General features: G+C 44.1%; 1 protein-coding gene across 1 annotated transcript; it reads right to left on the bottom strand.

Annotated features, from left to right (window-relative positions):
* Positions 1-1,497: 1,497 nt before the first annotated feature.
* Positions 1,498-10,466, bottom strand: ITPRIPL2 (ITPRIP like 2). Its single transcript, XM_086940871.1, has one exon. The coding sequence runs from the start codon at positions 10,096-10,098 to the stop codon at positions 8,614-8,616; it is 1,485 nt and encodes a 494-aa protein (XP_086796997.1). The 5' UTR covers positions 10,099-10,466; the 3' UTR covers positions 1,498-8,613.
* Between the last annotated feature and the right edge of the window lie 2,874 nt (positions 10,467-13,340).

Here is a 13,340-nt window from a genome sequence, read left to right as displayed (position 1 = left end):
CCTCACTCCTGCCAGTGGTAATGCCACCAAGTAAAAAACAGCATTTCAAGTCTGTACCTCTTTCACAGATGATCCTGAAAGATAACTGCAGAGCTGACAAGTTGTGCCACGTAATGTGGACTAGGCTTTTTATCCAACTGAACCACTTTGCCTCTGGTTTTTTAAACACTATTTTAAATCAGGTTTTTTTTAGTTGAAAAAACAATAAAACAAACATTGCATGATCACAGCAAAAGCTCAAGAACAACTTGGCGACTGTCTTGTTCTTCCTGTGGCAGCCGATGTATAGAATTTGCAGTTGGTTATCAAAGCAAGCTGCAACTGGGTGCTCCCCAAATTATGACAGTACATGCAATGTACTTCAATGTAAATTAAGTGAACAAGACAAAAACGGGAAATTAGGGTCCAGTCATAAAGGAACTCCTGCCACTTGTCATTCTAGAATCCTTGGGTCATAAGATAGAAGGGCACCGCAAGCAATAAAGGTCCCAGATACGTACAACAGGGCTGAGGAGGCCAGAGAAAGGCTCAGTGGACTCAGTAATGCAGGAGGACAAAGTGAGACTCTCAACGGGATCTTGTATTATCTCTCACACTTGCTTTAATAGGTAAGAATCAGCTCATCCTACACAGCAGCAATTGGACATTTGTGCAATCCGTTCACCTCTTCTCTGTGTAAAGCCCAGCAAACCACTGTCATGCCAGCAGGACATTCCGAGAAGGGTCCTTCCATTTCATTGCGATTGAGCATCTGGTCAGGAGGGCGGCCGGGTCCAGAAATCTGCCCAATACCCTGCAAGACTTAGGATGCTTGTGTAATCCAAGTTTAGCACTCCAAGCTGTGTACCTCATGATGGCCAGTACAGATCGCTCTCAAATACGCACTCACAATGGGGCATTCCCAGAACTTGTGGTTAATGGTCACATCAAGCACGAGGCAGCAAAGACACAACACCACTTTGACTTCTGTAACTTTTAATGAACTCTAGAGTTCACATATCTCTACATGGGAAACACTGTTGGGTAATAAGTCAGAACTGGTTTTCGATCTCTCTCTTGATGTCATGAGGGCTCTAAGCAAAAAAGTCAGTGGGTGGTTTACAACCCTGACAATCGTTCAGCAACAAGTTAATGTAATACCAACGTGTATGTAACAGAATACTAAGTAATTCTATATTATTGTAACATACCAGTTTTGTGCATTGCATTTAAGGCAGTTTCCAGGATCAGTGAAGAGGAAGCTAGTTAAACTCTCACCATGACTAGTGCTCCCAACAATACCCAAGTCCTGGAGAAATGGTCTGGTAGCATGCTAGAATACTCATTTGTCCAAATGGTTTCACAGCAAAATAATGAGGAAAGCAACCATGCACTTGGAAGGAAGGTTAACAAGTACATCAATATGGGAATTTAAAAAAGGTAATACTAACAGATTTTATAGAACTACACACAGTAGGTCCTCATTTCGATCAACATTATTCAGACTCAAACCAATTTGCAAAACTGTGTTTATTAATACTGACAAACATTATAAATACAATTTTTTCAATTAAAACAAGTGCATTTTTTTTAACAAAAACATTGATTCAGAGAGACTCATGCATGGAAGCAAAACCCTTTTACAAATGAGCCCCTGAATAAAATAGGTTAAACATTTTTAAAACCAGGTACCATGAACTGGTGATAAGTATTTACAAATATATACTATTTTTAAGAAACTTATGTACAAATTTTTCATTTCTTTGACAATACAGCTGACTCGCGAACATGCAAAAATGCAGCAGAAAGCATTTTAAAGTTCAGCTCCAAATAAAAGGTATACTTTGCATAAACCATCATGTTCTGAGGTAAAGCACTAATTCGAACTGCTGTTGTCACTGGCAAAGATCAAAAGATAAATGCACAATTATTTGCAATTGCTACAACAATAGTACTTTTAGCTGGATGCATAAATACTCATCAACAATACTCAGAAAATACTAAAAAAGCGAAATGGCATCAAACAGTAGGTCCTCCACCATAACTATTATAAGAAAACAAGCAAAATAAATCCATCAATAGATAGAGAGAAACAGTGAATCCATTTTCCAAGGGCTTCCCATAATGAAAGCAAGCAATTAGCATTTTTCCTAAATGGACATCTGTTATTGTTTGGGGAGCAGCGCCCTGGTCCTGGAAACTTTCTAAAGGATATTCACGTTTACGCAAAGTCTGGTTACAATTTGAGGTCTACAGAAAAGGCAATTCAGGATAATGTTACTTTTTTTTTATTCCAAAAATGGAAATCCCTTCTTGTAGATTAGGAAAAACAAATCTGTTTGTGGTACTTCTATTGACAGCTTATGAACTAACACGCCAATAAATAGCTAAGAATTAGTGCATGAATCAAAATGGTTTCCCCCTTTGCTTTGTAACTGAAATGAAAGAACAGTTTGAACAAACACATTATTGTATAGGTGAAACATGCAACTTCGTTTTTAAAATACTGCTACTATTTAGCACAGAAAAATCTCAGAACATTGCCTATATTAACTTTGTGGAAGAGGCATTCTAACCATTTGCTCCAGACAGTAATATTTTTTTCGTAATTAAAGATTTCTGATATTTTTAAATAGGAGTAGAATCCCCAGTACTGGAATTCTGTAAATTACAACTAAATTGCAAGCTAGCATCAAACACAGAAGTTCAGATGGCTCATTCCCAGTCGACATGAATCTAACAGCCCATCCAGTAAAGTCATGCGAAGTACTTAATAAAGGCACGGTTAATGTGCCAATCCTGCTTGCACACCCTGCAATACACAATGCAGCCCACTGTGCATTAGCCCCCTTTTCTAGGAAAGCAAATTCAGAATCTGCAGTTATTGGTCCACATGAAAGCTGCCAAGCATTACCTGGCAAAATTCATGGAGGAAAATGCCTTCAGGGAGCGGTATTAACACAAGGTATAAAAATGAGCCCCTAATCCTGCCAAATGAATTCCAGAAACCATACTATTGTATGGAGCCTCTCCAGTGAAACATACACTGTATATAACAGCAGCACTTCCTGTTAAGTTAATATTTTATTCTTCAAAACTCCAATGGAAAAGACAAGTTGGGTCCAGAAAGTCAGAAATGTGGAGGTATATGCCTATAATGTGTGCACATTTTTGGCTTTCAAAGAATTCTGCAATAATTTAGACAGTACTCCAAAGAAGCTTCAGCACCTTCTATTATTCGCATGCAGTTGTTTCTACAAAGACAGATTTGTGGGCCCAGGAATATTATGCATAAAAGTGCAATCACTTTAAAACTTTTTTAAATCTCCTTTGGAAAAAATATTAAGCCCTAGAGAAACACATTCCCCAACATCTCCGACAATTTTGAGTGTTCCTCTAATGCCATCCCAGCTACAGACTGCTCTCCTGTCACCGACTAGAAAAGGTTTCGACCTTGGCAAAAAGCCTGCTTAAAGTCTGTGAATATATACAACTATCAAGGTTTGTGGGTGTTCAATTACTGGGTCTGTTAACGTGCCCTAGAATGCCCATCTTGTTCTCCTGGGAGCAGATTCCCCCACAAAGATGATCCCAATTCTACGTTTGTGAATCAGCGATGTGAATATGCATCCTTGTTGTCCATTAGGTGAGCACATTTATGTGAATCTGGCCAAGGTCAGACTCGGAGCCTGATTTAGAGTATGACAAACAAGTTTTCCACCACAAATGTGATTGCTATCCCATCTGTTTTGACACAAGTGCATTATATCTAATGTATTTCGTAATAAGGTGGATGGAACATAAGTCACATTTGTAAAGGTGTACCCATCCGCCAAACTCTAAACCAGGCCCTTACTTAACCTTGAGCATACTAAACTGAATAACTTCTAGACATGTGAGTGAATATTAGATTGTAAAACTTACTAAAAACACAGAAAAGAAGCCTTCTGTTTTCCTCAGCAGCAAACGCCTACCAGATTACACAACTGCCAGGATAGAGATCAATCTTATGGTACTGGAGTTTATTGTGATGAAGTTTTAATTTTTTTACGTAAAGTCGGCTTCTCCACTGGCAAGCAGCAACTATCAACTCATTCTACATTGGCTGTCTGAAACACATCCAATGGAAAATAATGTTGGTCAAAAATTACAAGACATGTGAAAAACAGATGGTAAAAGGAAGAGTTATAACTTTGAGCCATTTAATCTAAGTTTCAGCAGCATGCCCGGTGCATACTGAAGAGTACTGAGAGAAAAGGCCCTAAAAAAGGGCCCAACACCCTCTCAAAGTAGTGAAAATTGACAGTCAATGAGGTTTTAGAAAAGAGAAAGGGGTAATTTCTTAGCACTACGATAGTTTTAGATAGCTAAATACGCAAAACGTGTTTGCATCAACATATATTGGTTGGTAGTAGTCTAATGAATACATACAAGGGCTACTACACACCAATGCCACCAAATACCATTTCTGCAATGAAGATACAGGTTTGACTTCTCGGAAAGTGACAGCTGCTTCGCAAACCCTGTTTCCAATGCTTCCAATATATATGGTGGATGCCACTTGCAGGCCCATTCCATTTGCACTACACAGATATATATCTGTTATATGTGTGTGCCAATGAGAAAGTCCAGATAGCAGCTGAGTGGGACCCACACAAATACTCTGGTATATTTAAGTCATTAACATGGTAAACTTCTTCCCACTAGAGTAGGTACAATTCTCTGAAACGTATACAAAAAAAACGCAGGTACCACTCATCTACAGTTTTTAAACACTGTCCAAAGTCAAGTAACTGTAAGATTTTAAAAATGTGTCACAAATATCTTTTTAATAGCGGGTCCTTTATTAGAGCGGGGAAATACAGAAGACTCCTTGCATAAACAAAAATGTTTTCTTGCACGCTAAGAATAAGTCAGTAGGTTTTAGGTAGAAAAAGCAACAGACAACATATTTAACTCTTCCAAATAACCTGTCTGAAAGCATGGCATTAAGAAGGTAATTCAAGTTTTGAATTGCATAGTTGGCATGCCTCTTACTACTAAAGCCACTGTTCCTTCGGTCTGAACTGAAAAAACGGCACACCACTAATTTTAGAAAGCATTACAATAATCTTCAAGCACAATCTTGTTTATGCCTAGGCCAGTCATAACACGAAAGTCAAATGTGGCCTCTATGCAGTGCAGCTGAAAACAACACCTGTGAGTTAAAGCTCAAAACAACACTGTTGTTTTTCTTTGAACTTGCCGGTCTATTCAGCACAGTAGAGGTAATTTAACATGGATGACTCCAGAGTCAGGATTGTTTTTATGGACTAACTTACTTGTGCTGCAAGAATGCACAATGTTTCATAGCCACAAGGATCCAAGTATTTTCCACACTAGTATGTTTAGTGTAAGGGGCCTTATAACGAAGCAAGTGTCTAGCATAAAACAATACCAAAGCAAGTCACTCCATATATTCAACTAACAACAAATGTGTGTAATTCCATCCGGATACATTCTTCCTCTCAAACATAAAATAGAAATGGTCACCAAGAAAGCAGAAGCTATGCAAAAGCACCTCTCAGTAACAGGAAACACTGCAACGATCTGCATAACCAAGAAACCTGCACAAACAGGATTAGCTTGTTTGCAAAGATTAAACAGGGGCTTTGTCCCACATGGTGGTCAGGCTCTCACATGAGAACATTGTGTTTTCATTCTCTTATAAACAATGGTAAGCTTTTGGGTGGTCTTTTGGTGCAGAGAAAAACAAAAAATATTAATTCTCTATACATTCCCCAAAACGTGCCTTAGTGCAGACTGTGGGGAAAGGCTCGTGCACATAAGTGTGTGCATAAAAATGGGGAAACAACAAGTGTCAAATTCGAATTACTACACAAGAGGGGATCACTTTTTTACTCAAGTTGAGTCATCTAACTAGATGGAATGATATAAGAATGTGAGATGGGCTCTGCAGCAACTCCCGCGAGGTTCCTTCGCATGTAGAGGGCGTTGAATACATGGAAGTACCTCCTGGGATAACTTTGGATAAAGCAATAAAAAAAAATCTTAAAAGTAAAAAACAGCAAATTGTGAACACAAACTGGACAGCTGGGCACCATGCAGAATCTGTGTGTTAGGAATAATTATATTCATTGGCTGCCTGGGTGGGTCTAGTCTTGTCTATCACATTATCATTCATTATACACCATTCTGACAATCAGCTGCACTGTGATGGTCTAACCTCACAATAAGATTACATTACTTCTACTGCAGTACTCTTTTATAGTTATCCCCTAGCAATATAGGATCCAAGGCACTTTTTATGGGGAAATCATATCTCAAGCCATTGTTTAGTCTCTGAAACATCCATGTACCACAAACCCTGAGTTCAACAGCATAGTATAATTGTTTTACACCAATCAACTGACAACAGAAAAGAACTGTTGACTTTAAAAGGTTAACAAAAACAAATAAAAACACACATGTGCTGCAAAAAAAACACAGCACGTCAGAAAGAGCACCTTAGCTTTATAGATCTAGAATACTGCCATGACCTACTTCTCACACTATTGCCTCAGGATGTCAAACTTAGTTTCCGGATAATTATCTTCTAGTTAAACTTGAAAGTGGTACTTAAATAATGAGGACCTGAAGACACCACAAACCGCATCTTTCTAACACCCCCCCCCCCTTCCCCCGTTCAACTCAAGGTATTTTCTGTGAGGTAATTTGTAACACTGTAGTATTGTTGAAACACTTTCGACTGCAATACATAGACATTTCAAGTTAGCTCACTGCCATCAATACTGAGTCAAAATGTCTGCGAGTCAGAACAAAAGGTTTGACAGTTGAAATCACTGCCCGAAATAAAGTGCTATTTCTTTCAATTATACAATGTACAAATTATATTTCATTTTTGTGATCAATTATTGCACAAAAGTTAACAAAATTTAGAAATTACATTCATCAATATATTCAATTGTAAAAAAAATCTACCAGTTAAATAATATACAAAATTGAAGCACTTTGCAAATTTTAACAGCACCCTGCAATACCTTCCACGTGAGGAGTTAGTTCAAGGTACTCCAGAACTGTATAATGCACAATTGTACCCAAGCACAGTAACATGTGGGTCCCTGAAAACGATTCCTTTGGTATTAAAAGCGTTATATAAACATACTATGACAAACTAAGCGTGAAATAACCTGCAATATCCTCAAACTACAAACCATGAACGAACATTTTAGTAAGTATTATTGCTTTGGTTTTTCCATAAAGAAACATACTTCAACCCAGTAAAAAAATGGCTGGCCTTCAACTCAGAAGGGTGGATCTTCTAAGCTGCAACGTATGGCCCGTATCCCATCCAAGCAAAGGCAATTTTTACGCACAATATTGGGCATACAGCGTAGTATTTTGCTATCACGCTTTTTATATAAATCATGTCATTATGATCTGCTAGTTTTCCTTCCTTTGTTTCTTTCGGCCTACATTGCACCAATATTGTGTCAATCATTTTCCGTATACCCAGTGCTTTAAATGGAAAAATAGAAGAACAGGTACTCTGTATGCTTAAAGCGTTTAAGTCTGACTACATACGTTTACATCTACAGATATATGCACAAAAAGTCAGATTTAAACTTTTTAGGCAAACATGCAAGCACATAGATATACACTGGACTACTGATACATCTAGTGGGGCTACCTACAGGTTTCAATGAAGAATCATCCCAAATACTCTTCAGAAAAACAATAAAAACATTCTCATTCTGCATCTGCCATGCCTGCTCCCCCTTGTATCCGTTCCGTCACTCAGAAGTGCAAAAACATCTAACCTCTCAAGTTGTGTGTATATGAAGACGCACTTCACAACTGCCTTTTGTAGGTGGCCACGCCAGTTTTATCACATGCCCAATGTGTACCCCTCCCCCAATATTTGCTTCTATAGACGCAGCTGTGTGCATTACATGCCAATACGTTGTACTGTTGCTTTTCCATAGGCTCGTTTATACCAATGAATGCTTATGAAAACGTGATGCAATGTTATTTTTCCTTGCGTTCTTCTGGTCCTTGAAAAGCACGTGGCAGCACGTCACTGTTAAGTTATTTTTCCTTCAATGCTTCTTTGTTCAAAAATTGGCATTCAAAGCCATGCTGCCCGATGGTACTCGTTATTTTCCCTCTCATGAGTCTACCTAGCAATCAACGTTGTGCCATGTGCTTAACATAAGAATGTACGTAACTGCTGCGCTATGTTCCTTTGCTTCTTTAAGTGCCTTTGCCACACGTCAAACAAACTTTCCTTTATCCCAAATTATTCCTGGCGTCTCATTCACCATTATGTTGTTTTCCTCAACGTCCTTTTGGTCCAAAATGTTAGTTTCTCTGCCCTATTTGTGCTATTTTTTTGCTCTCTCGTCAATGCCCCATAGCTGGTGATAACGTGACTTATTTTTCGGCAACCTCTACTGACAAGTGCATGCTTTGAGTGTCAGTACCTAGAAATCTAATCCAAACAGTCCAAAGGATGGAGAGCAACCATATCGGTGAGGCTGGCATCCGAATCGACAAGCAAGTGGACAAAAGGGGCCAGAGAGTGCGCCCAAGCACTTTTTAAAGCCTCTCTTTTGTGTGCCATTCGAGAGCTTCTCAGCTGGTGCTAGTATGATGGCACCTAGGAGGGAGTTTTGGTAAATATCGCTGATGACTGAGGGCTTCGAGTACCTGAGGAATCCGAGACCATGTGTCCAGAAGCCGGAGGGCAGCCATCTCGAGGAGACTAGCGTCAAAGTCGGCCAGCAAGTTGACAGGGGATGCCTCCTTAAAGGCCCTGGGTAAGGCCAGCACCTCGGGCACGTTGCTGTTACCCATGAAGAAGTGCATAAGAGCCCGCCTCTGCAAGGCCCGGCTGAGGAAGAGTACGAAGTCCTCCAGCCTCTCCAGAAGGAAGGCTTCAGCCCATCCCTGGAAAGAGCCTCGAAGCAGCAGGTAGAAAAGGACGGTCTTGAGAGTGTAAGAGGAGAGGGCAGACGTTAACTGTGCGGAGAGGTCCCCCTCAATGGCCTGGCAGGTCAAGTCCCTCACCCCCTTCATGATTTGCAAGCACTTGAGATGACAGGAGTCGGCGGGGGCCTGCTCCCGGGCCCAGCCTAGCAGCTTCTGCTCCAGCCTGGAGAGGTTGAGGTCCCAGCGGGCTTGAGAAGGCCTCGAGTGGGCGGGGAGGAAGAGGCCCTGTGGCCATGGCTGAACGGTGAGGAAGAGACCCTCGCCCAGCCCCACTGCCGGGATGAGGCGGACGGCCATGGAGAGGTGGCAGCACACGTAGTCTGAGCGGGGCAGGATGTGCAGGGTGAGGCGGTGCTGCTCGGGCCCGGCCGTCAGGCGGATGTGGCAGCGCTCCTCAAACTGGAAGCGGATCAGGCTCAAGCACCGCTGCATCCGCTGCTGGAACCAGCGCAGGACCAGGGCTGGGCACAGCAGGGGCGTCCCGTTCGAGGTGGGCGAGCAGAAGGCCGCGCTGAAGTGTCCGTGCGCGGAGGAGGCCTCGGGCCTGCGCGGGGCGGGGCGGAGTCTGCACAGTATCCCGTCTGGTCCCCGCTGCAGCTCGGCTCCCAGCCCCGGAGGCAGCCGCAGCGGCACCAGGATGTCGAAGCCGTCGGGGCTGCACACCTTATGCTGCTCGTAGGCGCTGCCCACGGTCACGAAGTCCCCGCGCAGGCCCAGCCCGGGCTCCTGCGGCCGCGCCTTGCCCGCCCGGAGCAGCGCGCCCACCACCTGCCGCACGTGGGCCTTGCTGTGCCCCAAGAGGTGCGGGGAGAGTCGCAGGCGCTGCTCGTAGTAGGCCTCCAGCAGGGCCCTCCGCGCTGCCGGGGGGTACACAGCGGGGGCGGGCTGAGGGGGTCGCGGCGGAGGGGCCGGGGCCCTTGAAGTCGGGGGCCCGCAGTGGCGGAGCAGCAGGTAGCAGAGCAGGAGCAGGGCCGACACCCCCAGCAGCGGGAAGGAGGAGCCGGCGGCCGCGGGGTCCCGCTCCCCGCCCTGCTTGCGCAGGCCATGCAGCAGGCAGAGGGCCCCGGCGCTCAGGCACAGGACCAGGCTCCAGAAGACGCGCAGGTTCAGGGAGTAGGCTGCGGGCATGGTGCGAGGCGCGCGGGGCCTCGGTGCAGAGGGGCGCGGGGCGGCGGCATGGCAGCCTCGCTCACGCCGAGAAGGGATCCGTGGTCCTGCGAGGGCGGAGGGTGCAGGGCTGCACAGACGGCGGGCGGGCGCTCCCTCCTCCGGCGGCTGCCGAGCTCTGTGGCAGTTTTTGAAACTTCCTCTTCCGCGGGAAAAAAGGCGCCGCGTCACTTATCCCCTGAGCTGGGAGGAAATGCCGAAGTCTGGGACTGGAGAGCAGCCGGAGCTTGTGTCATCCCTCCGGGGAGGGCAAGGGCTGCAGGGGGCGTGGGGAGCCGCAGAGGCTGAACCCTGCCCGCCTAGGATGCTCTGCTTACTGTATGTCGTCTCTTTACCACTGTGCCAGGCTGTCCGGAGTGTGCTGGGCGGTTCCGCTGCTTGAACTCACTGTAGTTACTTCTTTTTAAAACTTCTTTCTTATTGCTTCTAATACCTCGTGCTTTGCTTTATGAAATCGGATTGGGTTGCCAACTTGCCTTGCTAGCTGTTCACATTATCAAACTTTCCATATAGTAATAGTAAAGCTCGCTTCTGACTCGTGCTGTTCGCTCGTTTATTATATGCTCCAACTTCCGTATCCGCAGCCCTGCGAGGCTAACGGACTCTGCCCTACTCCCTTGGCAGAGCCGTCCCGCATTCGAGTCTCTTCCGCTGCACCTATCTAGATGTAGTCAGAGACCTGAAATGAGTTAGGTGTAGTAGTGGTAATTACTACATGTCAGGGTAAATAGAGCATTCATTTACTGACTCAAATATGAACATGTGTTTATAAAAAAGTGCTGTTTATCACTTATAAGAAATACCACGTTTGTGGTCCACGTTAGCTATTAAATGCTTGTTATTTACTGCATGTGATATTTACCACACTAAACACCAAAGTACAAGTATATTAGGACATTGACTCAATGCTGCTGGCGCCCCATCAAGTCAAATTGCATTGTACACAACCTTTCAGTCAAGCTTCCATGTGATTGCACACTCAGACCTCTGTGGTATTCAACCATTCACAGATCTTCACCCCATGCTGTAACAAGCATTTGCAATGCATTAGGTCTCGCATTAATTAAGTTTGAGCTATTGGCATTGCTAAATAGTGCAACACCAATTGCAACAGAAGTCTTAAAATTGTATGCCAAAAAAATGTGTATTTATTTTTGTAGCATTGGTGGCATGCTGCGCTTTAGATGAATATGTTTAAAAGTAAAGTGCGCCATACTGCGATTGCTACAATAGTTAATTGTGGACGCGTTAACAATTGATGAGTGCACTGATGGCTGGTGGTGTGTGTGCCTATAAAATTGTGCACTGCCGGCTGGTGGTGTGTGTGCCAGGTGGAAGCGTGCACTGCCGGCTGGTGGTGTGTGTGCCAGGTGGAAGCGTGCACTGCCGGCTGGTGGTGTGTGTGCCTGGTGAAAGCGTGCACTGATGGCTGGTGGTGTGTGCCTGGTGAAAGCGTTCAGTGACGGCTGGTGGTGTGTGTGTGCCTGTGAAAGCATGCACAGATGGCTGGTGGTGTGTGTGTGTGCCTGGTGAAAGCGTGCACTGACGGCTGGTGGTGTGTGTGTGTGCCAGGTGAAAGCGTGCACTGACGGCTGGTGGTGTGTGTGTGCCTGGTGAAAGCGTGCACTGACGGCTGGTGGTGAGTGTGTGCCTGGTGAAAGCGTGCACTGACATGTGCTGGTGGAAGAGTGCACTGACGGCTGGTGGTGTTTGTGCCCAGTGAAAGCGTGCACTGACGACTGATGGTGTCTGTGCCTGGTGAAAGTGTGCACTTATGGTGTGGTTGTGTGTGTGGTTGTGTGTGTGGTTGTATGTGTGTTTGTGGTTGTGTGTGTGTGTGTGGTGGTGTGTGTGGTTGTGTGTGTCTGTGGTTGTGGTTGTATGTGTGGTTGTGTGTGGTTGTGCGTGTTGTGTTTGTGGTTGTGTGTGTACTTGTAGTTGTGTGTGCGCGGTTGTGTGTGGTTGTGTGTGTGTGTGTGTTGTGTTTGTGGTTGTGTGTGTAGTTGTGTGTGTGTGTGGTTGTGTGCTTGTGGTTTTGTGTGTGTGGATGTGTGTGATTGTGTGTGTGGTTGTGGTTGTGTGTGTGGTTGTGCTTGTGTGTGTCATTTCAAATGTTTAAACATGCAAACTCTGTTTCTTGAAATAGGATTAGTACCCAGACATACAAAGTCCACAGTAATCTAAATACTAAGTGTTGATCTGCTAGTGTGCTGGGTTTATGACACTACCCTGGTAACACTGCATGTGAAGTTTAATGGCCTACTGAAGGAGGGTGGAGTAGCAGAGGCAGCAATGAATGTCGGCAGGGAGCTCATTTATGGAAAGAAGCAACCTAAAAAGTAAAGAGGCACCGCTCGGCAGGCAGTCATGTGAGAAAATAGCTGTTGTGTGTGAAAAGCGTGGTACAGCAGAAAGAGTACAGAGGAGCAGGACAGCATGCCAGGTCCGTTACGTGGGGAAAGTGCACAAAAGTGATGTTGTTCTCATATCTCCGCTAAAATGCACACTGTCTGACAAGCTGGATTTGTTTTTAAAACCAAGTTAAGCAGAGGGGATGAGTCTGCAGGCAAAGCCCTGCGAAAATACTGAATTAAAAAAATGTGAGTGAAATGTCTAATGTCGTTTTATGTAGCCTTTACAACAAGAACAAGAGCGTTACATAAGAAACGCGAGGAAAGCGTATTTCCTTTGCCAAACTATGCTGGACGTTTGTGAAGGCAGGAGAAACCGAGGCAATTTAAAGTAAAACGAGACCTATTGCCAATGCTTGTTTATTTACTTAAGAGCCTGCTGTTGCAGTGCGGTAAATAATGATTGTGCTTATGGGGAGGAGACACAACATATAGTGCAGCGAGGGCTTGGCTTGGAGCAGGATGAAGGTGCTATAAAAGCCAGACAAAGTGTGGGTGGGAAAGACAGATCAGCTGAAGGAGTGAGTGTACGACAGCAAAAAAAGGAGGGAGAAGAATAAACGAATGCAATAGAAAAGAGAGCGGTGAAGCTTAGGTTTACCATGGTGAAAACTGAGTTATTGTTCTGAGCTTATGTTTACCATGGTGAAGTCTGTTATTGTTCTGAGTCAGTTGATACAATTGACCCAACAAGCCTGAAAACAATGTATTTCAAAATAATATAAAAAAAATAACAGAGGTCTGGGCGTTGCAACCGGAAGCAGGCTTGCAAGCAAATAGGATGAAACAACA

This window comes from Lissotriton vulgaris, chromosome 10, assembly GCF_964263255.1.
Source record: "Lissotriton vulgaris chromosome 10, aLisVul1.2, whole genome shotgun sequence".
Lineage (NCBI taxonomy): Eukaryota > Metazoa > Chordata > Amphibia > Caudata > Salamandridae > Lissotriton > Lissotriton vulgaris.
This window is presented reverse-complemented; position numbering and strand designations above follow the sequence as displayed.

Coding starts and splice junctions, on each gene's coding strand:
- ITPRIPL2 (XM_086940871.1), bottom strand. CDS start 10,098: ATGCCCGCAGCCTACTCCCTGAACCTGCGCGTCTTCTGGAGCCTGGTC.